The 27,351-nt window shown below is 37.4% G+C and overlaps 2 protein-coding genes across 2 annotated transcripts; one reads left to right on the forward strand and one right to left on the reverse strand.

Annotated features, from left to right (window-relative positions):
* Positions 1–1,401: 1,401 nt before the first annotated feature.
* Positions 1,402–3,346, reverse strand: LOC122304997. Its single transcript, XM_043117257.1, has 5 exons — positions 3,228–3,346; positions 1,899–2,325; positions 1,683–1,817; positions 1,556–1,578; positions 1,402–1,417 (listed from the first exon to the last, which is right to left on the reverse strand). Exons 1-5 carry the CDS (start codon positions 3,344–3,346, stop codon positions 1,402–1,404), a joined length of 720 nt encoding a protein of 239 aa, XP_042973191.1.
* A 13,196-nt stretch (positions 3,347–16,542) lies between these two features.
* Positions 16,543–27,049, forward strand: LOC122304998 (receptor like protein 22-like). Its single transcript, XM_043117258.1, has 2 exons — positions 16,543–16,890; positions 24,878–27,049. The coding sequence occupies exons 1-2, from the start codon at positions 16,543–16,545 to the stop codon at positions 27,047–27,049; spliced, it is 2,520 nt and encodes an 839-aa protein (XP_042973192.1).
* The last annotated feature ends 302 nt before the right edge of the window (positions 27,050–27,351 follow it).

Consider the following 27,351-nt stretch of genomic DNA (forward strand, 5'->3'; position numbering starts at 1 on the left):
GATCCTTTCCCTTTCTGTGATTCCCCACTTATAATGCTCATTGCCTTCCCGTAACAACCCATAACAACATGTAGCAAAATATAAAATGACCTAGAATTGACACTGTATTGGTATTGGTATATACTTGTATTGTTATAAAATTTTAGGCATACAGGAAGAGGTTGATCTGGGACATGGAAACATTTTATATTGAATTGGGGCAATGTATATTCTTCAAAATGAGGCAGCTTCACTAGTGGTCGACCTAGTTGCAACAGTTGATGAAATTCAAGAGCAACTTTTGACATTCTTAACTCTTTTGGGTGTTATGAAATTGCCCTCTTTACTAATCTGAACCTGTGTGTAGTTTTTTCAGAATCACGAATGGCATCTACACAATCATCTTGTCTTGGAAACACCAACTTGTTGGTGTGGTTCGAAAGCACCACTAAAGACGTCGCAAACTTCTAAAAATCCTGGAAGGAAATTTTTTGCCTGCCCAAACTATAACATGGTAAAGCAAATTGGTTGTGTTAATTAGCATGCCGAGTTTCATTTCCCACAGTATGCTTTAGCATTTTAAATGTTATCATTTACTTAAAAAAAAAATGTGTTCATTTTAAATGTTATTATTGTGTGCTGGGAGAAGCGAGGAAATGTGAATTTTTTGTTTGGGCAGATATACTTCACTTGCTAGAGGAGCATTCGTTTGCGAGAGAGTAAAGTTTGAAAGATGTAGGATGATGTAGTGGTGCACGAGAATGAAGTTCGTAGAAAGCAATATGAAGTTTGTAAAAAGTCTCCTTTAGATTAAAATGCATAAATGGTCTCCCAGATTGAATTCTGAAGTTCATTGAATTTTGCAAAATGTATGGGTTTTACATATACATGTGGGTTTTACATATACATATCCTTTTCACTGGAGAGTCAATGTACTGGAAGTCATTGTTGCTGATTGTTTGCGGCAAGTGGTAAACCGATTGTAATTAGAGTGTTCGAGTTCTCTAGCAAGAGACACCATCTACTACAAAAGTATGATTGTAGCCACCACAATTCCAACAACCAACAAAGCTCCGAATAAACCCTAGATGTCTGACCAAAAATAAATAAATGGCCTTCATTTCCCTGCAAAACCTGCAAGGTAAATCCTATTAATACTTTAGACTATCAATATGCACTAAAATATATTTCATCACCAATTGTTCCAGAATGATATATAATATAATATTGATACTTTAAGATCCCAACAACGACCATACTTTTTTCATTCAAGAATAGAAATGAACTCAAATATATTTGATATTTGGGTGGTGTATCTTGGTGTTGTAATCAATGTATCAAATTGACTTCCTGCAGTTGATTTACATAAGTGCTGTAATCAATGTCTAGGGTGAAGATGAAGGCCAAATTAATATAAAACCATTACATTGTTAACTTCCTGCAATATTATTGCAAAGATAATGTTTAAAAAAGAATGATACCTGATGTATGTGAATCCTAAAAGGATTAGGATTGTTGTGATGCTAACTAGGAGCTTCAAAAAATTTGAAATGCTCAACACCATGGAATTACATACATTGCATCAATTGAGTCACCCATCTAAAAGAAAAGAAAACAACTATTAATTAGAAACGAATTTTGGGTGACACATTTACACCATTTTCTCACACATGGTTTTCAATTATTTAAATTACAATGTTAACCTCATTGCCCGGTGGAGTTGAATGTGTTAGAATGGAGTTTTGTGTCCCAACACCAACCCCATCATCAAATTGGTGTTGCTGAGATCCTGCAGTGTCACCCAATTGTGTTTCATCTACCAAGATTTTCCTGCAAGTCTAAGTTCCAAAACAAAAATAGAAAAATATTAGAATTACAATATTAAGACGTTTGAGTGTGCAAATTTCTAAAACTATTACCAGTCTCTTTCTCTTTGTTGCCATCTTTTCCATGGGTGACATCTTCCTCTTACTTGGGGGTCTCCCTTTCCCTCTGACCACGTTGGGGCTTAACACCTTCTTACCCTGATCCAAGACCTCATCTGGTTTGGCCCTCATTTGGTCAAATGTCGACTCATGTGCTGAACCTTCACATTTTGTATCAAATTCATTAACAACACGTAGGAATGCACTGACTTTTTCATTATCTGGGGATATTTTGGTTGCCAATTGCGAACATCTTTTAACCACAAGCTCATAATTCCGTGCGTCTGATCTGTCCCGTTGGTCATCGTAACTACTTCTAAGTAATGTGTATCTCCTCTTTAAGTCATTTCTCCAGCAATCCAACACGTAACGATCTGGCAGCACATTAGTCTTTTTCAACTGACAAACTCTAAGTGCATGCCTACATAGAATGCCCATTGTCTCAAACAGTGCACAATTGCATTTGACCTCCATCTCCTCCTCGTTATAGTAACTGAGTATTGGACCGTTTTGATGTGGTCCTCAATAGATATTTCATCCAAGACATTGTATTTTAAAATGCATCCTTTTGTGCTTACCAACCAACAATTACAACACATTAGGCCTAGCAACTCTCCTTGGACCTCTTTGAACTTTGCATTCGTATATAACTTTTAAAACTGTTTCTCGATGTTGAAATGGGACACGCAGGGAATAGTTTGATTAGTAGTATTGAAATCCGCAATTATTTCTATCTCGACCTTCTTTCTAAAAGTGTTATCAAATTGGTCTACAAACTCCTTCAACGTTGTTCCGGAATGGACATACCCATCGGTAAATGCATTCATACTTTCAGACCTTTAGGTCATGCTCATACCAGCCCAAAATACACTCTTTAAGTAAGCTGGAACCCAGAAAGATCTTTCCTCATATAACGATTGAAGCCAATTATTGCCTATCAGATCATACTTCGCAAGTACTTGACCCCAACTCATCTCAAATTATGTGGTTGTCTATGAGTCATATAATGCAGTTTGAAGGTCAATCTTCAACCCTGCATTGAATTTGGCATGAGATCCCAATTTTTCTAGAAGTTTGTGCATTATATGTCATAAACAATATCTATGGTGAGTTTCGGGGAATACGATGGCAATAGCACTCTTCATTGCCCGATCTTGGTCGATAATGATGGCTTTGGGTGCCCGACCATTCATGCAATCCAACCACTCTCGGAACAACCACACAAAAGTATGTGTATCCTCGCTTGAAAGTAATCACGCCCCTAATAGTATGGACTGCCCATGATGGTTAACACCAACGAATGGAGCAAAAGGCATCCTATACCTATTTGTTAGGTACATTGTGTCAAGGGTTACAACGTCCCCAAAATATTCATAGGCCGCTCGACTTCGTGCATCAGCCCAAAACACATTCCGTACCCTTCCATCATCATCCACGTCCATGTTAGAAACGAAGTTATCATTCTGATCTCTCATTCGTTTGAAATACTAATTAAGTGCTTCACCACCTCCTTTACCCATCCTTAAATGTCTAGCCTTGTTAATGAAATTCTGACAATCTTTCTCTTGAAATTGAAGATTCTCAAAACCCCCTGCATCAACGACAAGAGAATAATAATTATTATTCATTCGTTTACCAGCTCTATCATTCAGCTCAAGCATCCTTTGACTATATTCATCTAAATACTTATAAGATCGCAAAAGTCTTGTCTTCTTGGGGCTCACAGTTATGTGGTTGTGCAAATTTTCAATAGTGGTGAAAACCCACTTATCATTCTTGTTCAAAGTTATATTTACTTTCGCCTTACAATCCGTTTTAATTGTTGGCCGTGGCTTCGAGATGTTACTACCCTTAGGTTGGTACTTCCCACCACTGGAACAACCAATGGTCACATACACAGGCCTCCCATCATCATCTATTCTAGTCTTAAATGTTCGTACCCCAAAACCCTCTTGCTTGGCATATTGCTTATAGTAGATCATAAGTTCTTTTGCACTGTCAAATTTCATCCTGGATCTTGGTGCTTCAACACATACGTCATCATCCGGGGTATCAGTGGTACCCTCTAAATCTTCATTTAGGTCGAACAACATTTCTAAGAAAGAAAACATATGGATGGATTAGCATCAAAATAAGAATAGCGTAAAATCCAAGCAAATAAAATCGTAATACCAACGGGGTCATGAAAACTTTCATCCGTCATCCTAAATGGACTTCCAAGATTTTGTTCAAATTCTGCACTACTTGGAACAGTTGACGCCGAGGAAACTTCAGATCTCAATTCATCTGGATTACTCGGCGAAGGGTAGGGCATATAAGGTGGCATCTGCTTAATGTTGCTCATTGTTAGGCAAAATGGAATGACTCTAAAAAAATTAACATGAACCCGTATGTAATTTAAAAATTCAAATAAATATACCTGAAATGAATCATCAAATAGGCTAAAGTTGCCCCTAATATTTGGCGAAAGGGTCGAGAATATTTACATCAAACAGTAGGAAATTGCAATTATGTAATTAGTTAGATTCATAATTATGTAACTCAAATATAAAAATGGGTTGTTCTCATTTCATAAAGCAAAAGAATTTCTATAGTCATTTGTGTATCTTAAATAACACTTTTGGGCATTTGACAACACACCATTCAATAAATGTTGCATTAGGATATATGTTGGCATGGTGCATATTTGAATATAAAATAAATAACATTTCTTTTAACAGAGCCCATTGAAAAAAAACAAATAACGACAATTTTAGTTGACCCCATACACATAATATTAATTAATTTACAGAGAATTTTTCAAAATTTTGGTGAGTTAGAACCTTTACACAGCTATTATCTATTCATGACTTATGTGGATTTTGGGTCCACAGTTATCAAGTGGACAATTGGATGCTCAGGAAAAAAAAATAAAGGGTAAGGGTAGACAATTGGTCCTTTTTTTTTATCATTTATAAAATAAAAAAATAAAAAATAAAAAAATTATTTGAAACTCAAACAAAAATAAATATTTCAAAGCAACATGTGAAGAAAATATCTATGAAAACAAGAATGAACACAAAACCACATTTCATATCATCGATTATGGTCGGAAGCAGGGAAATGTAAAGAAAATATCTAAGAGAACAAACAAAAGCGGGTTTAGTTAATTAATTGATCTGTTTGATTTTAGAGAAAAAGTGAGGCTTCATGACAATATTATATTTTACTACTGCGGTTTCAATATCCATATCTCAACTTAGAAAATGGAAAGTTTCTCAAAAACAGAAAGAAAAAACCAGCTCTATCATCTCTATGCTCGTTAGCTGAAAAAAGTAAAAAGGACCCAAAAGAAGGACAAAAAAAGAAGTTATATGCTTATCTAAATATGATGTCGTTCTTTTCAAACCAAAAACCATATGTACTAAAATCAATCAAACTAAAAGTTCTTACTCTATCCGAGGTTGCTTTTCCTTTTCTTTATCTTTCTAACCGTATGTTTGGGAAAAAAAAAAAGAGAGAGAGAATTTTTTGAGATCATTTTTAGGACTATTCACCCTTGCTTACACATGTTTTGATATCATGGCAGATCAGAAACAAGAAGAATGGTGTTAGGTATTTGCAGAAGTTCCTTGACAAAAATGACCTCAGGAGAAAAAATAACCTAGACTCCAATTATTAAATTGCATGCTTATGGGTCAACGTGACTCACTTAATTAGCTTACTAATTTGTTTGAATCTTTATAGTTATTGCATAAACTTAAGATGCTTTCACTGCTAGAATAGAGGCTTATGCATTTGTTATTAGTACAGGTTGTGCGGCCAAATCCAAATACACACCAACAAATTAAACAAAAGTCGTCGAAATAATTTCTATTTCAAAGCATGACACCTGCTTCGGCTATTCCTCAAATATCCTACGGAAGTATGCTTTACAGTATGAAAGTAACATTCGTGGAAATCCACTCTATTTCAAAGCATTAAACTTGCTTCAGCACTTCTTAAGAAATCCTCTAGCTTGCATATTTTACAGTTTGAAGAAAGTAACTTTCAAATGAAAACACACTCTGTATTTTTTCTCCATGCCCTAACTAAGCAATAATATCTATCTCACAAAATCCTAAATCAACCTATCTCAATACAACAAGAAGAACGTCCAGTATGCATGTAACAACTCGCTAGAAATTCAATTGTGAAATTTCTATTGACTTTAGGAACCTTGTGAAGACTCTATAAGCTTTCACGAATCCATTAATCATATAGGTTTTAGTCTAACTACATAGTTAGTGTTATTACTCATTATGGTATCAGAAGTGTGTTTTTGATTATTGGAGATAGTTAGAAGTGTCTAAATGTATTATAGTTTGTGCCATTAGACTCGGAGGGTTATTTAAGGTCTTATGGCGCAATAACACTTTTTCATATTTTCGGACAAAATGTCTGTTCAAAACTGTAGATATTATTGGATAAAAATATCTTGAGCTAATTTTTGTAGATATTATTGGATAAAAATATTTTAAGCTAATTTCGTGGATATTATTGGGTAAGAGAGTCCTACACTTAACTCTCACTTCGGGTAAGAGAGTCCTACACTTAACTCTCACTTCGGGTAAGAGAGTCCTACACTTAACTCTCACTTCGGGTAAGAGAGTCCTAGACTTAACTCTCACTCCAGCCTCATCTCTTCCACATCTCATCTATAAGTATCCTCAGCCATCCCTCTCCATGAAATTATCTCATTTGCACTTTCCATTAAAAGAATACCAAACACTCTCTCTCGGACAGCTTTTAGGAGTTCTTTTGCACACCCATTTCAAAGCTTTTGTAAGTGTTTTATCATAAAATATCCTTCATATAAGTTGTTCCTTTTTTAGTCTATTTTATGTGGATATCTTATTTTTCCCATTTGAAGATCATTTGGTCAGTCAAATATTATGTAAACTATAGAAAGGTCATTCTAGGAGATAAACTGGAGAATATGATATAGTTTGGAGTTTTTGACCAAGCTAATGGATAGATATTGGTGCGAAATTTTTATGGAGTATTTTTAACATGTGTATATGATTATTGGTTAAGGATTTTTACATGATTAAAGGTTTTGATGAAAGATTTTCTTAGATTTAGAAACTTAGAAACTGGAAGAAGAAAAACAGTTTCTGTTTTGAGAAAGTTTAACTCTTTGGTGGTCTAAACCTATTCCAATGACTTTGATAATTTTATTGGAGAATCCTAAGCATCTTATATACATGTTATATTATTATTTTGAAGATATTTGATGTTAGTTTCAAATATATGAAATTTTATGCAAAGAGATATTCAAATAAGCCAAAGTGTGGATTTTCTTGGCTAAATTTATGTTTTGGTTAATTTTTAACCATGTGATCTTGAATTAGAAGCTTATATATGTTTTAGGACATCTTTTTAAACCATGTGACGGTTTGGTTTGAAGATCACATCTTTATAAGTCATAGATCAAAAGGTTAATCAAAACAAATTAGAAACAAAAATCAATGGAAATAGCATATGGGAATTTCGGCCCTATAGGGTTTTAATAGTTGTGATTAGTTTTAAATTTTTCTAAATTGATATTTGAGTTGAGGATAAAATTTACATGAGGCATGTAAATTTTGGTGACTTTTGGAGTTAGTATGCAAAATCCTTAAGTTATGGGTAAAACGGTCATTTTTCTACATGCAGAGAGTAAAATGGAAATTTTACTATTTAAGTAGTATTTTTCATTTAAAATTATTAGTGATTTAGTGCTAACTTTTAGAATCACTAATTACAGTTCCTCGTGATCGCGCTTGAGGTTTTATAAGAAAGACGGAGATCGAGGTAAGTTAGCTTTTAACTTACTAGTAATCTACTGTGTATGTGTGCTAAGTAAAAGAACTACAGTGTATGTATGTATGTTATCATATATGTCATGCCATGCCAAGTTATCACGTAATTGTCTATTATTCAGAATTTATTCTTTCATCAATTTTTATCTGATACATAATGTATTCTGTCATGTATTACTGTACATTACAAGTATGTCATGTTAAATATGTTGTCTATTATATGTTATGCCATGTTACGAAATGTTTCTATCTCAAGTTGGTCATGTATTTCAAGTTATGTTCAAGTCACGTTATGTTACGTCAGGGCTTCAGTCATTTCGTATTCCAGTCACGTTTCATCTTGAGTACATTCAGTTTGTGTAGAATACATGGGGCCACAACAACTGTGGAGTATGTATTTTTCATGTTAAGTCAAGTTTGCGTAGAATACATGGGGCCACAACAACTGTGGAGTATGTATTTACACGTAGAATACATGGGGCCACAACAACTGTGGAGTATGTATTTTTCATGCTAAGTCAAGTTTCAAATCAAGTTCATGTCAAGTCAAGTTCAGTTCATGTTTCAATTTAAGTTATGCCAATTATGCTATGTTGTACGCCAAGTTATGCTTTAATTACTTATGAATTTGATTATGCATTTATGCTTTTACTGTCATCCATGCATCATTAACCTGTGTGAAAGTTTTTGTTAACTTGCTGAGATTTGTAATCAAATCTCACTGTGGTAGTCCCAACTACCATTCCCCCCGAATGGTAGATCTTGTTACAGGACCTGAAGGAGGATCATGAGCTGACCAATTAGACACAGTCGACTGAACGACTGTGCGTCGTTAAATGTTAATATAGTAGTTAAATTACTACTTGTACGATGAAGTTACATCTCCAGTACTTTTGGATCATAACTATTTTAGACTAGTGCTGTGATCTTAGTTATTCAATGGATCTTTATATATGAAGTATGTTTTAAGTATTTGGGATATTTTTAATTTGGTGCATAGTATTGCTAAAGAAAAAAAAAATTATCCGCTGCGAATATTGCATAATATTAGATGCATGTTAGGAATATTGCATCTTATATGTCATGAACGGAGGCAGGTAACCTTGTGTTGCATGTCTCGACGCTTCAAATGTCCGTTCGATCCCAAACGGAATTTGGGGGTGTCACAGGGTGGTATCAGAGCAATACGTCTTTGGGCAGTAAATCCACATGTCCTTAGGAAATGCACCAAACATTAGGCTTGAAATTTTAGTCGTTAATAGGCTTGAATTTCTTAAGGTATGAAAGGTAGTATGTGGTTTTAATACATATACTCGTGTGTTTCAAGAAGGGACACATGACTCGTGGTAGAGTACCTCGGAATTCTAAGGGAGATAACAATCAAGAGGATCAGAATTTCCCGATGGATGAAAGATTAGCTGAGGTGGTAAGTTTGCTGACCAACGTGTTTAGACATCGACAACTACGGCAAGTGCACATACTCATTAGAGTATATGCTGTCACTCAGAGAGACGTAGATGCTGGCGCCCCAGGAACTGCAGGAGCTGGTATCGTCACTAGTATTTTAGTAGGACCTATGTGTGGTTAAACATAGTTAAAGTTGATTTGATTGCAATTGATGGTAGTATTGCATTATGGTTATTTTGGAGTATGTCAAGTCATTTGGGTTGGTAAATTGTACATTGTTTGATTCAAATGAGTTCTTGTTTCTATTAATTGAAGTAGTGCTTGAGAATTCAGTTTGGAAGCTGAATTGTTACCCTAGGAGTAAGAGTAACAATTCTCATTAGAAGTATTATTATTCATACCAATGTAGATATAGAATACATTTTAATAATATGAGAAAGGATATTTAGGGTTGATGAATGGTATTATACATATTTGGAGAATTGTTTTGATTCTGAGAATACGATGGAAATTGTGTTTGGAAGAGTAATTTGATTAAGAGAAGCTTTAGCCATAGTAGGATTCATTTATGATAATAGTTTTACCACGCCGCCAGTAAATGATCTCTGGCAAAGCACTATCTTTATGGATACATAGATTGATCTTCTTTTTGGAGACTGTTATATGGGAAGTAAAATCTTGGTCTTGAGGATTTATGTGAACATTAGGAACAAATCATTTAGAGTTAGAATAAGTGATAGCTCATGATGGATAGAAGAGTTATGACAATCATAAGAGAGAAAGTCTCAAGTTTAAGTTATCAACTGGTCAGTTATCGAAGTACCACCTAGGAAGAGGACTGATTGTTGCGATTATAAAGAAGTAAGTTAGTCCTAGACCAGTAGAACTCCTTGAGGTTTTTATTAACTTGAAGATTACCGAGAGGTTGGATATTTATGATTAAATGCATATTTATATGAGTCATTAGATCATGTCATATATATGAAAATTCCTGAAAGAAATAAAATGGGGCACATAGAACATCTACCAGAAGATAGAAATACAAATATGAATATTTGTGAAGTTTTATTTTATTATCTCGAAGCAAAATTACAGAAATTTGAGGCTCTTTGCCTCAATCCTTAAACGCTCTTACTCTTCAAAAATCTGCATGCCTTTCCTATCTAAAGGAGCAGCCACTCGAAAAGAAGATTTAAGTAAGGATTTTAAATCTCTGTTATCTCGCTTTAGTGCTTCTATCTTCATGTTGGACTCCAGAAGAAGCCGTTGAAGGATAGCAATATTCTCGTGGAGTTTGTCAACCCCACCAGTCCTGGATTGTAGTCGCTGAGAATATGCGATAATGGCTGATGAGTATCGGGTACCGAGACTCACAAGCTCGTAGATAAGTTCATTATCTGACTTATTAGTCAGATCATTATTGGATTGCATTATAGCACCTACGGAAGAAGTAGAAACAACTGGTGAACGAGGTGCAGAATACCTCATGTATTGGTAATGAGAAGATTGCTGAGCCATTGCAAAGTGAGAAAGCAGAAAGAGATTGCAAAGTAAGAATGCAGACTAATTTCAAAAAAGTGAAGAAGATGAGATGCGAAAGAAGATGAACTGAATAATTCTTTTATAGGGAAAATTATGACGAATCATCTCTCATAAAGAATTTCTCTACAAGAGACAAGAGCGATGTAGTATCATAGCTACGGTGCCTGACAACTACAGAAGAACAAAGTAGTGTCATAGCTATGCGGCGCCTGACAACTACAGAAGAGCAATGTAGTCTCATAGCTGCGGCGCCTGACAACTGCAGAAGAGCAAAGTAGTGTCATAGCTATCCGGCGCCTGACAACTACAGAAAACCTATAAAAATCATGCGGATCAGAGTTGTCTGGTCTAAAACAGAGGTCCATCGATTTTAAAAAAAGAGAGAGAGAGAGAGAGAGAGAGAGAGAGAGAGAGAGAGAGAGAGAGAGAGAGAGGATAACGGCTTAATTTTGATGAATTCTCTACTAACTTTGGTATTTACAAGAACACTTAAAGTATATCGCCTATGTTTTTCTAAATAAGAGTTTCGGAAGATTATTTACTTGAAGTTTTAGGTTTGGAGAGTATGTCGATACAACTTGGCCAACCTTGTGGAAAGAAGTATAATATAATTGTTGGTTAAAGTAAGAGAGTTAAAAAAAAAATGGCATAATCTCAAAGGTAGATATATACGGGATAGACAGCAGGTTGGTAAGCAACACTTATTCCTTAACTTGTTATTTCTTACTTATTTCGATTTCGAGGACGAAATCTTTTTTTTATGAGGGGAGATTGTAACAGCCCGCTAAAAATTCAATTGTGGAATTTCTATTGACTTTAGGAACCTTGTGAAGACTCTATAAGCTTTCACGAATCCATTAATCATATAGATTTTAGTCTAACTTCATAGTTAGTGTTATTACTCATTATGGTATTAGAAGTGTGTTTTTGATTATTGGAGATAGTTAGAAGTGTCTAAATGTATTATGGTTTGTGCCATTAGACTCGGAGGGTTATTTAAGGTCTTATGGCGCAATAACACTTTTTCGTATTTTCGGACGAAACGTCTGTTCAAAACTGTAGATATTATTGGATAAAAATATCTTGAGCTAATTTTTGTAGATATTATTGGATAAAAATATTTTAAGCTAATTTCATGGATATTATTGGGTAAGAGAGTCCTACACTTAACTCTCACTCTGGGTAACAGAGTCCTACACTTAACTCTCACTTCGGGTAAGAAAGTCCTACACTTAACTCTCACTCCAGCCTCATCTCTTCCACATCTCATTCATAAGTATCTCCCGCCACCCCTCCCCATGAAATTATCTCATTTACACTTTCCATTAAAAGAATACCAAACACTGTCTCTCAGACAGCTTTTAGGAGTTCTTTTGCACACCCATTTCAAAACTTTTGTAAGTATTTTATCATAAAATCTCCTTCATATAAGTTGTTCCTTTTTGAGTCTATTTTACGTGGATATCTTATTTTTCCCATTTGAAGATCATTTGATCAGTCAAATATTATGTAAACTATAGAACAGTCATTCTAGGAGATAAACTGGAGAATATGATATAGTTTGGAGTTTTTGACCAAGCTAATGGATAGATATTGGTCCGAAATTTTTATAGAGTATTTTTAACATGTGTATATGATTATTGGTTGAGGATTTTTACATGATTAAAGGTTTTGATGAAAGATTTTCTTAAATTTAGAAACTTAGAAACTGGAAGAGCAAAAACAGTTTCTGTTTTGAGAAAGTTTAATTCTTTGGTGGTCTAAACCTATTCCAATGACTTTGATAATTTTATTGGAGGATCCTAACCATCTTATATACATGTTATATTATTATTTTGAAGATATTTGATGTTAGTTTCAAAGATATGAAATTTTATGCAAAGAGATATTCAAATAAGCCAAAGTGTGGATGTTCTTGGCTAAATTTATGTTTGGTTAATTTTTAACCATGTGATCTTGAATTAGAAGCTTATATATGTTTTAGGACATCTTTTTAAACCATGTGATGGTTTGGTTTGAAGATCACATCTTTATAAGTCATAGATCAAAAGGTTAATCAAAACAAGTTAGAAACAAAAATCAATGGAAATAGCATATAGGAATTTCGGCCCTATAGAGTTTTAATAGTTGTGATTAGTTTTAAATTTTTCTAAATTGATATTTGAGTTGAGGATAAAATTTACATGAGGCATGTAAATTTTGGTGACTTTTGGAGTTAGTATGCAAAATCCTTAAGTTATGGGTAAAACGGTTATTTTCCTACATGTAGAGAGTAAAATGGAACTTTTACTATTTAAGTAGTATTTTTCATATTTAAAATTATTAGTGATTTAGTGCTAACTTTTAGAATCACTAATTACAGTTCCTCGTGATCGCGCTTGAGGTTTTATAAGAAACGCGGAGATCGAGGTAAGTTAGCTTTTAACTTACTAGCAGTCTACTGTGTATGTGTGCTAAGTAAAAGAACTACAGTGTATGTATGTATGTTATCATATATGTCATGCCATGCCAAGTTATCACGTAATTGTCTATTATATAGAATTTATTCTGTCATCAATTTTTAACTAATACATAATGTATTCTGTCATGTATTACTGTACATTACAAGTATGTAATGTTAAATATGTTGTCTATTATATGTTATGCCATGTTACGAAATGTTTCTATCTCAAGTTGGTCATGTATTTCAAGTTATGTTCAAGTCACGTTATGTTACGTCATGTTACGTCAGGGCTTCAGTCCTTTCGTATTCCAGTCACATTTCATCTTGAGTACATTCAGTTTGTATAGAATATATGGGGCCACAACAACTGTGGAGTATGTATTTAACTACATTGTGATGTGTAGAATACATGGGGCCACAACAACTGTGGAGTATGTATTTACACGTAAAATACATGGGGTCACAACAACTGTGGAGTATGTATTTTTCATGTTAAGTCAAGTTTGCGTAGAATAGATGGGGCCACAACAACTGTGGAGTATGTATTTACACGTAGAATACATGGGGCCACAACAACTGTGGAGTTTGTATTTTTCATGCTAAGTCAAGTTTCAGATCAAGTTCATGTCAAGTCGTGTTCAGTTCATGTTTCAATTTAAGTTATGCCAATTATGCTATGTTATACGCCAAGTTATGGTTTAATTACTTATGAATTTAATTATGCATTTATGCTTTTACTGTCATCCATGCATCATTAGCCTGTGTGAAAGTTTTTGTTAACTTGCTGAGATTTGTAATCAAATCTCACTGTGGTAGTCTCAACTACCATTCCCCCCGAATGGTAGATCTTGTTACAGGACCTGAATGAAGATCAAGAGCTGACCAATTAGACACAGTCGACTGAACGACGGTGCGTCGTTAAATGTTAATATAGTAGTTAAATTACTACTTGTACGATGGAGTTGCATCTCCAATACTTTTGGATCATAACTATTTTGGACTAGTACTGTGATCTTAGTTATTCAATGGATCTTTATATATGAAGTATGTTTTAAGTATTTGAGATATTTTTAATTTGGTGCATAGTATTGCTAAAGAAAAAAAAATTATCCGCTGCGAATATTGCATAATATTAGATGCATGTTAGGAATATTGCATCTTATATGTCATGAACGGGGGCAGGTAACCTTATGCTGCATGTCTCGACATTTCAAATGTCCATTCGATCCCAAACGGAATTTGGAGGCGTCACAATGCATATAAAAATGGACATTCAAATGTTATCATAGAAGCTGAGAAGGGGCGGCAACGAAACAGAGGTCCACCGGAGCAGTGTCTTTGGCCTTCAAATCACAGTTGCTTCGTTCAACAGGCTGGTGGGGAGGGGCGGCGCTAGCCAGGCATAGGAGCTTCGCACGGTCATTGACGACAGACGGCATCGCCGAGAGCAGCTGGGTACAACGTCGCTGGACTGGGTGGTGACAGAGGGAGGACGGCAACTCTTTCGCAAGATGTTTCGAATGGGAGTAAAAGTTAAAAACAGACTTTCAAATCCTGCCCCAAAAAAAAAAAAAAACAGATGCAACCACGTAATGAGTGCATTGTGTGCGCTGCTAGAATGGCTGCTCTATAGCCTTACTCTATTCAAGCCTCCTCGGCTGCTTAGGGCTAGCTAGTAGGCCTAGGTACGTAGAACAACAAAGTCCAGGGGCAGCTACCAAAGTCATTGACCATTAATTGTACGTACAAACGATGGTAGATCAGGTTCAAGATCTCGGTGAAACCCATTAAATGGAGCAGAGTATCTTAAAGGAATAGTCATCTCTAACATTTAATTTTATAGGGTTAAGAATTATTACTGTTTTAGCAAAAATTTTAAGTTTGGAAACACTACTTTAAATTGTTGTTTAAAATGAATACTTGGTTTGATTATTTCTATTTAAAGTTAATGCCACATTCTATTTCCCAACTCTTCTAGCCTTTACCTGTTTTCACAAAAATGCAAAATTATTCTTTTGAATTCAAAGGAATTTAACTGCAGTAAATAGCATCTTAACTATTGTCATTATGAATTTTTGTTTAGCATTTCTGGACAGTGGATCATTTGTATTTCTCTCTCTTTTCAATCACATTCTCACATTTCTCAGTTGTTCCTTTAATCAAAGCCTGATGCTTTTATGTTCCTTTATGATTTAGCATTAAATCACCATTGAAAATATAATTTTTTAATCAATAATTTAATTAGAACATGATTACTAATTAATATATAATCGGTAGAATGGTAAAATAGGATAAAATTAAATAAATTAAAAAATTAAAAAAATAAAATTAATTTTATTTTTTATTATATAATGAATAAATAGATTATCTAATATAGAGATTTGATGTAACTGGAATAGTTAAAATTAAATTCATTTCATATTATTTTATTATTATATAATGATTAATAAATAGATAATCCAATATATGAATTTGATACGAATGGCATAGCTAAAATTGAACTCATCTCATATTAGCTAAAACAAGAGTTTGACTTTAGCCATTCTAATGAGAATGCTCCGTCGGCCCACTTTCCCTTCATTTTCTTTAAGGCCAGTTTGGTTCTTTAATCTATCTCAAATCATTTCATCTAATTAATAAATGGATAATGAATTTGATATGAATAGAATAGTCAAAATTAAATTAATCTCATATTAGCTAAAATAAGAGTTTGACTTTAGCTATTTTAATTAGAATGGTCTTTCGGCCCGCTTTCCCTTCATTTTCTTTGGTCATCTGTCATCAAACAAACTTTGAATAATGGACATAATTCTATTCAACTTGACTTCATTTTAATGAGAATGCACTTCCGGTTCACTTTCCCTTCATTTTCTTTGGTCATTTGTCATCAAACAAACTTTGAATAATGGCCATAACTCTATTCAACTTGAACTCGTCGACTATTAAAAGAAAGTAGGCCAGAAGACTATCTTGTTTGTTTTCGCAACTGTTCTTATTTTATCTCATATCATAATTACAACTTTTCATATTCTCACATAAAACAAAACAAACAATCTAATTTTTTCAAATCTTAAAATAAAAATAATATTAAAAGTATAAATTTTAATAATATTTTCTTCAACTTTTAACTTTTATCTCAATTCATCTCATCAACGAAAACAATCAAGGTTAGAAAATGTGTTACCACGAGTTTATTGTGCATTTGATGTTCTTACCGAAACATATATCTATTTTTTCACGTAGCTTGTGTTGTCCGAGAAATTTGGAAATCGGCCAAATGAAACAGACCCCCCGCTCCAGTCTATAAAAACAGAAGCTCTGCTCTAAGATTCTATGCATCCAATAGTTCAACAATATGGGTTTATCGCTTTTCCCGTTCATGTTAATTCGTTTGCTTTTATTTTTCTCGCTGCTGCATATACTTATGCTCGCTTATGCTTCTTCTTTCACGGAAATCCTTTGCCGGGTTGATGAGAGCGCAGCCTTGCTGCAATTCAAGGAAAGCTTTGTCATCATTAATCAATCCAAATCTCACAATCCTTCTGCTTATCCAAAGGTCTCCTCTTGGACGCTGGAAGGAGACAATAGTGATTGCTGCTTATGGGATGGAGTTGAGTGCGATGAAGACACAGGTCATGTCATTGGCCTCGACCTCAGTAGCGGTCTTCTCTATGGTTCTCTTGCTCCCAACAGCAGCCTTTTCCGCCTTGTTCACCTTCAAAGCCTTAATCTCGCCTACAATCACTTTAACTACTCCCAAATCCCGTCCCAGGTAAGTAATCTTTCGAGACTCGCGTATCTCAATCTCTCTGCTTCTATGTTTTCAGGTCAAATTCCATCACAAATTTCACAATTATCAAACTTGTCATCCCTTGATCTGTCCGACAACTATGATCTCTATTCTAGAAAACAGCTTTTGAAACTCGAGTCTGGCCTAATAAGCCTAGTTGGAAATTTGACTCGCCTACAAAGGCTTTGAAAAAGCAGTGGTTCTACACAACACTACACCTAGAGGGGGGGTGAATAGGTGTAATCTAATTTTTATGGCCTTTTGAAAATTAATCAAACAAGCAGATAATAAATGAAACAAATAACACAAATAATCAACACATGATTTTGTTCACGGAGTGGAAACTCATTTGAAGAACCTCTTCAAAATCTAAAACCACTCCGGGTGTAAGACACCACCTCAAATCCACTATAGAAACTTTAGTTTGTTACAACCAATTTAGAACACTCACAAAACCTTTGTAGTAGCTAAACTTGGCTTGCAACACCACGAGTGACCCACTCGATCTCTACACGCATGTAGTGTCGGAACTCCGACCTTCCTATAGCTTCCCACGAGAACCTCTCGATCTCTGCATCAACGGCAGCTCCGGACTCTTCCGGCCAACAGCAATGTCCACTTCAATGGACTCAAATAAGAGTTGATTTTGAATGTGTTATGATGGAGTAATATTTTTCCAAGAGAGAATCAACCAAATGGGGAAGAGGTTGCTCTAAGAAGTTCTTGGAGGCCCTTAGGGTTTTTGCTCTGATTCTCCACACATAGAACAGAAGCTAACATGTTCTATTTATAGTTCCCATCAAATGAGGCGTTCAAAACCCTACATTGTAAGTGATCTGGAACATTGGCTCGAGCGAAGGGTCGAGCGAAGGTCGAGCGCCGAAATCTACCTGAGTTCGCTCGAGCGCCATGTCGAGCGAGTATCGAGCGGTCGACTCTGCCTGAGTTCGCTCGAGCTCAGTGTCGAGCGAGGGTCGAGCGACACACTCTGCCTGGGTTCGCTTGAGCTCAGTGTCGAGCGAGGGTCGAGCGGTTGAATCTGCCTGAGTTCGCTCGAGCCGTATGTCGAGCGAGGGTCGAGCGGTTGAATCTGCCTGAGTTCGCTCGAGCCGTATGTCGAGCGAGGGTCGAGCGGTTGAATCTGCCTGAGTTCGCTCGAGCGCTCTGTCGAGCGAGGGTCGAGCGAAGTCGCTTCTTTTGACCAATAATGAGCACACTTCAACCCCACTTCAATCCTTCCGCAACAACACTTGTTACAACACTATTTTACACAGGTTTTCACAAGAATATGCCAACACGCTCATTTTTCCCTCAACAATCTCCCCCTTTGGCATTTCTGTGACAAAACCTCTAACCTATACATATGATCTAATCCTAGCACACCCAATTAGATCCATATTCTTGAACATGTTGAAAATTTTCTGCACACGCTTAGCAAACGGTTAAACATACCCATTCACATATGCACAAAAACGTATTTGCAATTCTCAAATCATAATTAGAAAAGAAATACTTTATTAAGCAACAAATCAGGAGTTCAAGAAACATTTGTCAAACAATCAGCAGCTAACAAGAAATATAAGTCAACAGAAATAACCAAAAGCTGCTGTTCCCCCAAAACAAAAAAAAATGTGTTAGTACAAGTAACACTCCCCCTGAGTTAATACTGTACTACTCCCCCTCAACAATATCTCCCCCTCAACAATCAATCTCCCCCTTTTTGTCACAAGAAGCCAAGGGTCTCAATCATCACCATCGACATCCTCATCATCCTCATTGAGCTGCCTCTCGATGTCATTGAAGCGTTGAGTCACAAGTTGTTGCAGGTTGTCAACTTTCACCTCAAGACGGTCGAACCGGGCGTCAAGGCGAGCTAGATACTCAAGTACCTGCTGAAGACCGGGCTCCGACGAACCGGGGGCTGAGGAAGATGGCTGAGAGCTGGATGGGGCCGAGGTAGACGGCTGAGAACTAGATGGTCGAGAGCTCGAAGGCTGAGAGGAGGGAGCGGGAGGGTGCTCAACACGGATAGGCTGTGGAGTTGTGTGAGCACGACTCAGCTGAACCGTCCTACGACCAATAGGAGCCTTAAGAGCAATTCTAGGCTCCTGAGGATGGAAAGCAACAGATTGGGAGAGAGCTATTCGGGTGATCAAACACGGTAAGGGCAAACCAGTCCGTGTTTTGGAGGACCGATACGCCTCAACAATAACCCGACACAAAAGACTTCCTAGATCAATGGAGACACCATTGATCAAGGCATACAGCAGACGGGCACGGTCAAGACCCACATCACTATTATGACCAGTAGGATCTAAGTTCGTAAGAACAATCCTACTAAGAATGAGGTGATCGGGGGTAAAACGAGCAGTTGAAATAGGGGTTGTCCCTTCCCAACTACTAGGTCGGCCACAAAGACAAGTAGCAATGACTTGTGGACTTGGAGGAGATGTCCGTGAGTAGGGAAACTCAGGATAGAGCTCACGAGGGGCATTTAGCAGAGTCGCTATCATGCCCGGAGTGACTCGGAAAACAACATTCCTGAGACTGACTTCAAATGAGTCATCAACAGATATGTCATGAATATTGGAGTAAAACTCCCTAACCAACTCCACAGAAGGAGTGGGATGACCAGTGGTCAATGCCTGCCACTGACGAGACTCAAAAATACGGGGAATTATAGTCTCGGTAAGCTCACCTAATGTCACTTCACGCTCGACTATGGGAGTACGATGCGAGAAGTTCTGAGAGTATAACTCTTGGGCTCGGGCACTATGGAATTGGGCTTGAACGGGTGCAGGAGGGTTTTGGCGAGGACGAACACGTCGAGACATGGTGTCGGCTGTAGACAGAGTCAAAGACGTTAGACAAGGCTAAGGCAATGCAAAGACGTGATGGATGCATGCATGCTGACGCAACAATGCCAACTAACAATGCAAGACTCGGTGCATGCCCGATGTCACTCCTCATTTTTCAAAACAATAACAAATGCCTAGGTCAAAGTGTGCCATATGCATGCTAATGCCTACTCATGTGAAATACCAACATGCATGCTAATGCCAACCACATTCATGACACATATGCAATGACAACTCAAGCCATTTACAAGCTAATGCCAACCCATGTGCATGACTCATGTTAAACGATGCCAAACCTCATGCATGACCCATGTGCAAACCAATGCCAATTCTAAACCAAAACACCTTCAAAACATAATGCAATCCTAGTTAAACGATGTCTCAAACCTAGGATAGACATGAAATAGATATGGGAGCAATGCTATGCCAATGCATGATGAAAAACCAAAAACACACTTCATTGAGACATTTTATCGAACACTTGGAGTGCATCCAAGTGAGAAACTCGGGTATAGACCCATGGGAGTTTCAAAAACCTCCTAAATACAACCAATCCCAACAATGGCTATACAATAGCCTCAATAAAACAAGATAAAAGAAAAACAATCGAAGAAAGACTCTCAAACACCCAATCCGAAACCCAAATGCATAACAACACACGGAAAACCCTAAAATAAAAGCATCAAATCACGAAAATACAAGAGAGAAAAGGATTTACCTTGGTTTGAGGATGATTTCGGGAGGAAAACACTTGTTTAAACGAAGAAATTTGAGAAAAGGAGGAAGAAAATCGCACGGGAGGGAGAAAGAGGCCACTGTGCTCGAGCGGCTCGAGCGGCGCTGGGTTTTTATACCAGGCGTTCGCTCGAGCGAACTTAAAACCCTCGAGCGGCTGTCGAGCGGTTGTCGCTCGAGCGGTGTCGAGCGAGGGTCGAGCGAGAGCTTCAGAAAAACACATTTTGCCCAGTTTTGAAGCACATAACACTCACATGACTTGGACAAAAATTGGGAATGTCAATTTTCACACCAAGAGTACTTATCTAATGTAGAGAAGCATCATATTCCCATAAAACACGCAATTTAAAACAAAGTATCACAAGTAATATAGACGTGCGTGTTTAAAGCGGTCCTTGCTCAATCAAGAAATTTCAACCGTAAGGCGTGAGTGGGGCTAGGCTGAACATGAAACCATAGGTGCTTGGGAAGCTCATTCAAGACACAGAAAGTCAAACCTAATGCTGCTAGGACCTAAATCTTTCTGTTTAAATACTTGTCTCAGTATGTTCAAGAAAACAGAAAACTTATTCTGTTTTTCACCCTCCTTTTTCTTTTCCCCTTTTTTTTTTTTTTTTTTTTTTATTTCAACTTCACTTTTTCTTTTCCTTTTGAGATACATATTTTTGCACAAATGAACCATGATGAGGTCATCTAGCCCGTGGTCAATTCTGTATGAAGATAGAGCTTCCTACCACTTTTGATTGCCTCCCCAATAAACTCACAAGTGGTGAAATGTCAATTGACCGAGTTTGGAGTGAAGTGTGTGATGCCAGTCACAGATTACACGAGATACTCATGTTCCAAATCTTTGTAAAATATAGAAATATGATACAAATCTCAAAAGACACATGCACTTAGATTTTAGAATTAACAACCCCACTATCATATAGCCCAATCATGAAGTGCATGTAGGGGCAGCAAACAACGATAAATAAACTAGACAACAACAAACAAGAAAAATAAACAACAACAAAATAAAACAAAAATGCATGTAATGTATGTAATGCATGCCTGTCAGTCTACAGCACCAAAACCATGTGTGGCTCGCGTCTTTCCCTTTTGGATGATCCACCTTGGTATCCATTTCTTTGAGAAAGGCTTTTCAATTTTCTTGGTGTGCCTCTTAAGCTCAAAACAGTTTGGTCGGATGTGACCAATCTTACCACAATGATGACACACGGGGCTTGCTTTGTGAGGTCTTTGTCTCAAGAAGGTTGAGACATTCTTAGAGTCATTCATGTAATTCTTACCCCTTCCAGAAGGATAAGCAGTTCTACTATTAACAAATGCAGGAGCATGCACAAAATGACTCATTAATTTAAAACAGTTTGGTCTAATATGGCCTAGCTTCCCACAATGATGACATATGGGGCTCATGTTGCGAGCTCCTTGTCTTTTGGGAGGAGGAACAGACTTTTGCACTTGCACAGGCTTCTTGCCCTTTTCAGATGGATGAGCCTTCTTTTTCTCAGTCATTTCAGGAACAAACACTGTGGTTCTCACATTTTTACCGAAAGCTTTTGAGCTTGAAGGAGCATCAGGATTCTCTTCAAAATAGCCTAAACCACTTTTATCACTAGATGACTTTCCTAAACCTAGGATTTTGTCAAGCTGGTTTGTCCCAATGGAGAATTTTTGCAACTTAGTATTTAACAAAGTTAGCTCATTTTCATGAGTTGTCACTTTATCTTCCAAAGTCACATTTCTCTTTTGCAACTCATCTGTTAGACCAATGGCTTCTCTCAGTTTGCTCTGAAGCCCTTCATTTTCTCTTTTGCATAAATCTATTTCCTCAATATGTGCTTTATTGAGTTTCCTCAATTTCACACATTCCTTGTACAACTTCTCATAGATTTCCTGCAAGTCATCTTCATCCCCGGATTCATTTTCAGAAACACTCTCAATTTCAACCACAGATTCACTGTTATGACTTTTTCCTGCAACAGAGGAAGTGAAAGCCATGTAGTTGAAATTTTTCTTCCTGGGAGAACTCTCTTGTGAGTCACTTGACTCAGACTCACTATCAGTCAAGGAAGCAGCATTCGCTTTCTCTTTGGCCCTTTTGTAATTTGCACACTCAAGTCGAATGTGACCAAAACCATGACATTCATGGCACTGAATATTGTCATTGACAGCTCTAGTTTCTCTCTTATACCTCCCTTCTCGGTTTTCTGAACTAGAACCTCCATTGATACCCTTGAACCTTCTCTTTTCTTGTCTTGGGTTTTTCTGGGCAAACATCTTCCTGAATTTTTTAGCATAAAATGCTATCTCCTTGTCACTCATGGCAAGTTCGTCAGAAGATTCACCAGACTCTTCTCTAATAGCTTTGAGGGCTATGGACTTGTTTTTCTTATCCATAGGAAGAGTATGTTCATAGGTTTGTAAGGAACCCACCAACTCTTCAACTCTCATGTTGTCCAAGTCTTTGCTTTCTTCTATAGCAGTGACTTTGGGACGAAACCTCTCAGGAAGAGATCTAAGGACTTTTCTCACAATTCTGTCCTCAGGAATTCTATCCCCTAAATTAAAACGAGAATTGACAATATCATTAAGTTTGCTATAGAAGACATCAAAAGTTTCATCATCCTTCATCCTAAGTTCTTCAAAGTTGGTGGTCAGCATTTGAAGTTTAGAATTTTTTACAGCCTTGGTACCTTCATGGGTAACCTCAAGAATGTCCCATGCCTCTTTGCAATTTTCACACATGGAGATTCTTTTGAACTCCTCCTGGGACACGGCCATGAATATCGCATTTAGGCCTTTGCTATTCCAACTACACTCGTTGACTTCATCCCTAGAGTAATTTTCCACACCCTTGGGGGTTTCGACTCCCTCAATGAATACAACCGGTTGTTTCCATCCCTTTGTTACAGAGGTCCACACTCGTTCATCCACAGACTTAAGGAAAGCTCTCATTCGAACCTTCCAATACGCATAGTTACTTCCATCAAAAAATGGTGGAGATGTGAGTGATTGAGACCTATCCATATAAACCACTACAGCAGGATCACACTCAGGAACTAAATCCTAGCGGAGTGAACCCGCTCTGATACCAATTGAAAAAGCAGTGGTTCTACACAACACTACACCTAGAGGGGGGGTGAATAGGTGTAATCTAATTTTTATGGCCTTTTGAAAATTAATCAAACAAGCAGATAATAAATGAAACAAATAACACAAATAATCAACACATGATTTTGTTCACGGAGTGGAAACTCATTTGAAGAACCTCTTCAAAATCTAAAACCACTCCGGGTGTAAGACACCACCTCAAATCCACTATAGAAACTTTAGTTTGTTACAACCAATTTAGAACACTCACAAAACCTTTGTAGTAGCTAAACTTGGCTTGCAACACCACGAGTGACCCACTCGATCTCTACACGCATGTAGTGTCGGAACTCCGACCTTCCTATAGCTTCCCACGAGAACCTCTCGATCTCTGCATCAACGGCAGCTCCGGACTCTTCCGGCCAACAGCAATGTCCACTTCAATGGACTCAAATAAGAGTTGATTTTGAATGTGTTATGATGGAGTAATATTTTTCCAAGAGAGAATCAACCAAATGGGGAAGAGGTTGCTCTAAGAAGTTCTTGGAGGCCCTTAGGGTTTTTGCTCTGATTCTCCACACATAGAACAGAAGCTAACATGTTCTATTTATAGTTCCCATCAAATGAGGCGTTCAAAACCCTACATTGTAAGTGATCTGGAACATTGGCTCGAGCGAAGGGTCGAGCGAAGGTCGAGCGCCGAAATCTACCTGAGTTCGCTCGAGCGCCATGTCGAGCGAGTATCGAGCGGTCGACTCTGCCTGAGTTCGCTCGAGCTCAGTGTCGAGCGAGGGTCGAGCGACACACTCTGCCTGGGTTCGCTTGAGCTCAGTGTCGAGCGAGGGTCGAGCGGTTGAATCTGCCTGAGTTCGCTCGAGCCGTATGTCGAGCGAGGGTCGAGCGGTTGAATCTGCCTGAGTTCGCTCGAGCCGTATGTCGAGCGAGGGTCGAGCGGTTGAATCTGCCTGAGTTCGCTCGAGCGCTCTGTCGAGCGAGGGTCGAGCGAAGTCGCTTCTTTTGACCAATAATGAGCACACTTCAACCCCACTTCAATCCTTCCGCAACAACACTTGTTACAACACTATTTTACACAGGTTTTCACAAGAATATGCCAACACGCTCATTTTTCCCTCAACAGGCTTCATTTAAACTATGTGAACATAAGCTCTGTGGTGCCTCGTATCTTGGCGAGTTTGTCATCTTTGACGTCCGTCCATCTTCAATATTGTGGATTGCAAGGAAATATTCCAGTAGGCATATTTAAGCTACCATATTTGAAGGTTCTTGATGTGGCTTACAATGAAGGTCTCACTGGTTATTTGTCTGAGTTCACATGGAGTAGCCCCCTTGAGGTATTGAACCTCGCATTCACAAGTTTTTTAGGTGAGATACCCACTTCAATAGGGAATCTGGGCTCCCTGAATACGTTGGATTTGCGGAGTTGCAACTTTTCGGGGTCCATTCCCTCTTCACTGGGTAACCTCACAAGCCTCATTTATCTTGAGATTTCAAATAATTCTTTCGTGGGTAAGATCCCATCATCAATGGGAAATCTAACACAACTCACTGACCTTTCTCTACGCTATAACCTACTTGACGGAGAAATTCCTTTCCCTCTAATGAATCTCACAAAGTTAACTTCATTAGAACTTGGGAACAACAACCTTGAAGGTCGAATTCCAGATTCAATCTTTAATCTCAAGAATCTTAAATACCTTGATCTTGGCAGGAACAGCTTTAGTGGCAGTGTGGAGTTTGGCAAGTTTGTTAAGCTCAAATATTTAACTATTTTGATTCTATCGAATAATCAAGTATCCGTACTTATTGAAGATGCCAATGCCAATGCGAGTCTGCCAAAGTTTCAGTTTTTGGGATTATCTTCGTGCAACTTGAACAAGTTTCCAGATTTCTTAAAAAATCAAGATCGATTAGTGTGTTTGGATCTGTCCAACAACAACATCCATGGCATGGTACCGGAATGGATCTGGGACACGAGCAAATTGAGTCTTGAGGTTCTTTGCCTCGCGAAAAACTTTATAACAAGCATAGGTCAACATCCAATGCCTCTTACAGGAACTCGTCTTGTTGGTTTAAACCTCAGGTCTAATTTGCTTCAAGGGTCGCTTCCCATTCCACCAGCCACCATTTCTCATTATGATATGTCGGAGAACTCACTGACTGGAAATATTTCGGAATTGATTTGCAGTCTCACTTCCATTCAAGTCCTTGATTTGGCAAATAACAACTTGAGTGGTTCACTTCCTAGATGTATGCAGAACTTTGGTGCCTCTCTCTTAGTGATTGACCTGGAGAGTTACAAATTTCGAGGAAACATTCCACAAACATGGACACAGGGAACCGAGTTAAGGATAATCAATCTCAGACACAACAGATTCCAAGGACAGTTACCAAGATCGTTGGCCAAGTGTATGATGTTGGAGGTTGCTGACTTCAGTGACAACAAATTGCATGATATATTTCCCTCTTGGTTGGAAAATCTTCCAAACCTGAAGGTTCTCAATTTGCGCTCAAACAACTTCCATGGCCAGATAGGAGCATCAAAAGCTGGCTATAATTTTCCCAACTTGCGAGTCATTGACCTTTCCCTCAATGGTTTTACTGGGAAACTGCCATTTGAAATTTTTGGAAATTATTGGAAGCCTCGTGAATTTGCTAATTCACATATTTTGTCATATATCCAAGTAAACTCATCTGTTGTACCACGAAGATTTTTGTGTAAAGCTTGGCTCTATGATTATAATTACACCATGACCCTGACAAATAAGGGAGTTGCTGTCTTTTACGAGAAGGTCCTAGAATTATTCAAAGCCATTGATATCTCGAGCAACAGATTTGGTGGAGAGATTCCTGAATCCATTGAAAATTTAAGGGGGTTTCGTTTGGTCAATCTTTCTAATAATGTTCTCACGGGCCACATCCCACTTTCATTAGCAAATCTTACAGAGCTGGAATCATTAGACCTTTCTGAAAACAACTTGTCTGGGGAGATCCCACAGCAACTAACACAACTCACCTTCTTGGGATTTTTCAATGTTTCAAACAATCTTCTCACAGGACCTATACCACAAGGGAACCAATTTGGTACATTTGGAAACAATTCATATGAGGGGAATTCAGAGCTATGTGGGAGACCTCTCTCAAAGGACTGTGAGGATTCTAATGCTTATTTGCCAGCACCTCCTTCAATCTCTGTAGATCAAAGTCAAGAATCGGGATCTGCATTTGAATTTGGTTGGGAAATTCTTGTGGTAGTTGTGGTAGGTTATGCATTTGGACAAGTTGTTGGAGTGACAATTGGGCATATTGTGATTACAAGAAAACATGATTGGTTCATGAACATTTTTGGAAAAAATTCCTTACTTATAACCTCTATTTTGTTTAGCGGTTGCGTGGTCTTGAGTGTAATCGTCTTTTGGCTCTATTTGAAGTAGAGAAATACTTTAGTCAGAAATAGATGATACAAAAATAATCCAATAAACTGATGTGGTTTATCAGATTATGAACTTACTTTTTATAAGGTATATTTTTGTGTAATTATTTTTATAGCTGTATTGCTACTTTAAATAATAAATGTCGCAGGCAGATTTTATATATAATTTTCTGTGTAAAATTTCTAATTTATGAAATTCTGTCAGAAGTTTTACAAATATCAATTGACGTCCCACTTGCATGTTCTCCCTCAATCAATCTCGGTAACGTTTATTTTTTGAATGAAATCTTTCATTCCTTGTTA

This window comes from Carya illinoinensis, chromosome 3 (assembly GCF_018687715.1).
Source record: "Carya illinoinensis cultivar Pawnee chromosome 3, C.illinoinensisPawnee_v1, whole genome shotgun sequence".
NCBI lineage: Eukaryota > Viridiplantae > Streptophyta > Magnoliopsida > Fagales > Juglandaceae > Carya > Carya illinoinensis.

Excerpts from the sequence above, each read along its gene's own strand:
- LOC122304998 (XM_043117258.1), top strand. The coding sequence starts at position 16,543 with ATGCTCGCTTATGCTTCTTCTTTCACGGAAATCCTTTGCCGGGTTGAT. Across the intron at positions 16,891-24,877 it reads ACTCCCAAATCCCGTCCCAG|GTTCTTGATGTGGCTTACAA; the intron begins GTAAGTAATCTT and ends CCATATTTGAAG.
- LOC122304997 (XM_043117257.1), bottom strand. The coding sequence starts at position 3,346 with ATGGACGTGGATGATGATGGAAGGGTACGGAATGTGTTTTGGGCTGAT. Across the intron at positions 2,326-3,227 it reads ACAATGTACCTAACAAATAG|GCATGCACTTAGAGTTTGTC; the intron begins GTATAGGATGCC and ends CATTCTATGTAG. Across the intron at positions 1,818-1,898 it reads CAACAAAGAGAAAGAGACTG|ACTTGCAGGAAAATCTTGGT; the intron begins GTAATAGTTTTA and ends TTTGGAACTTAG.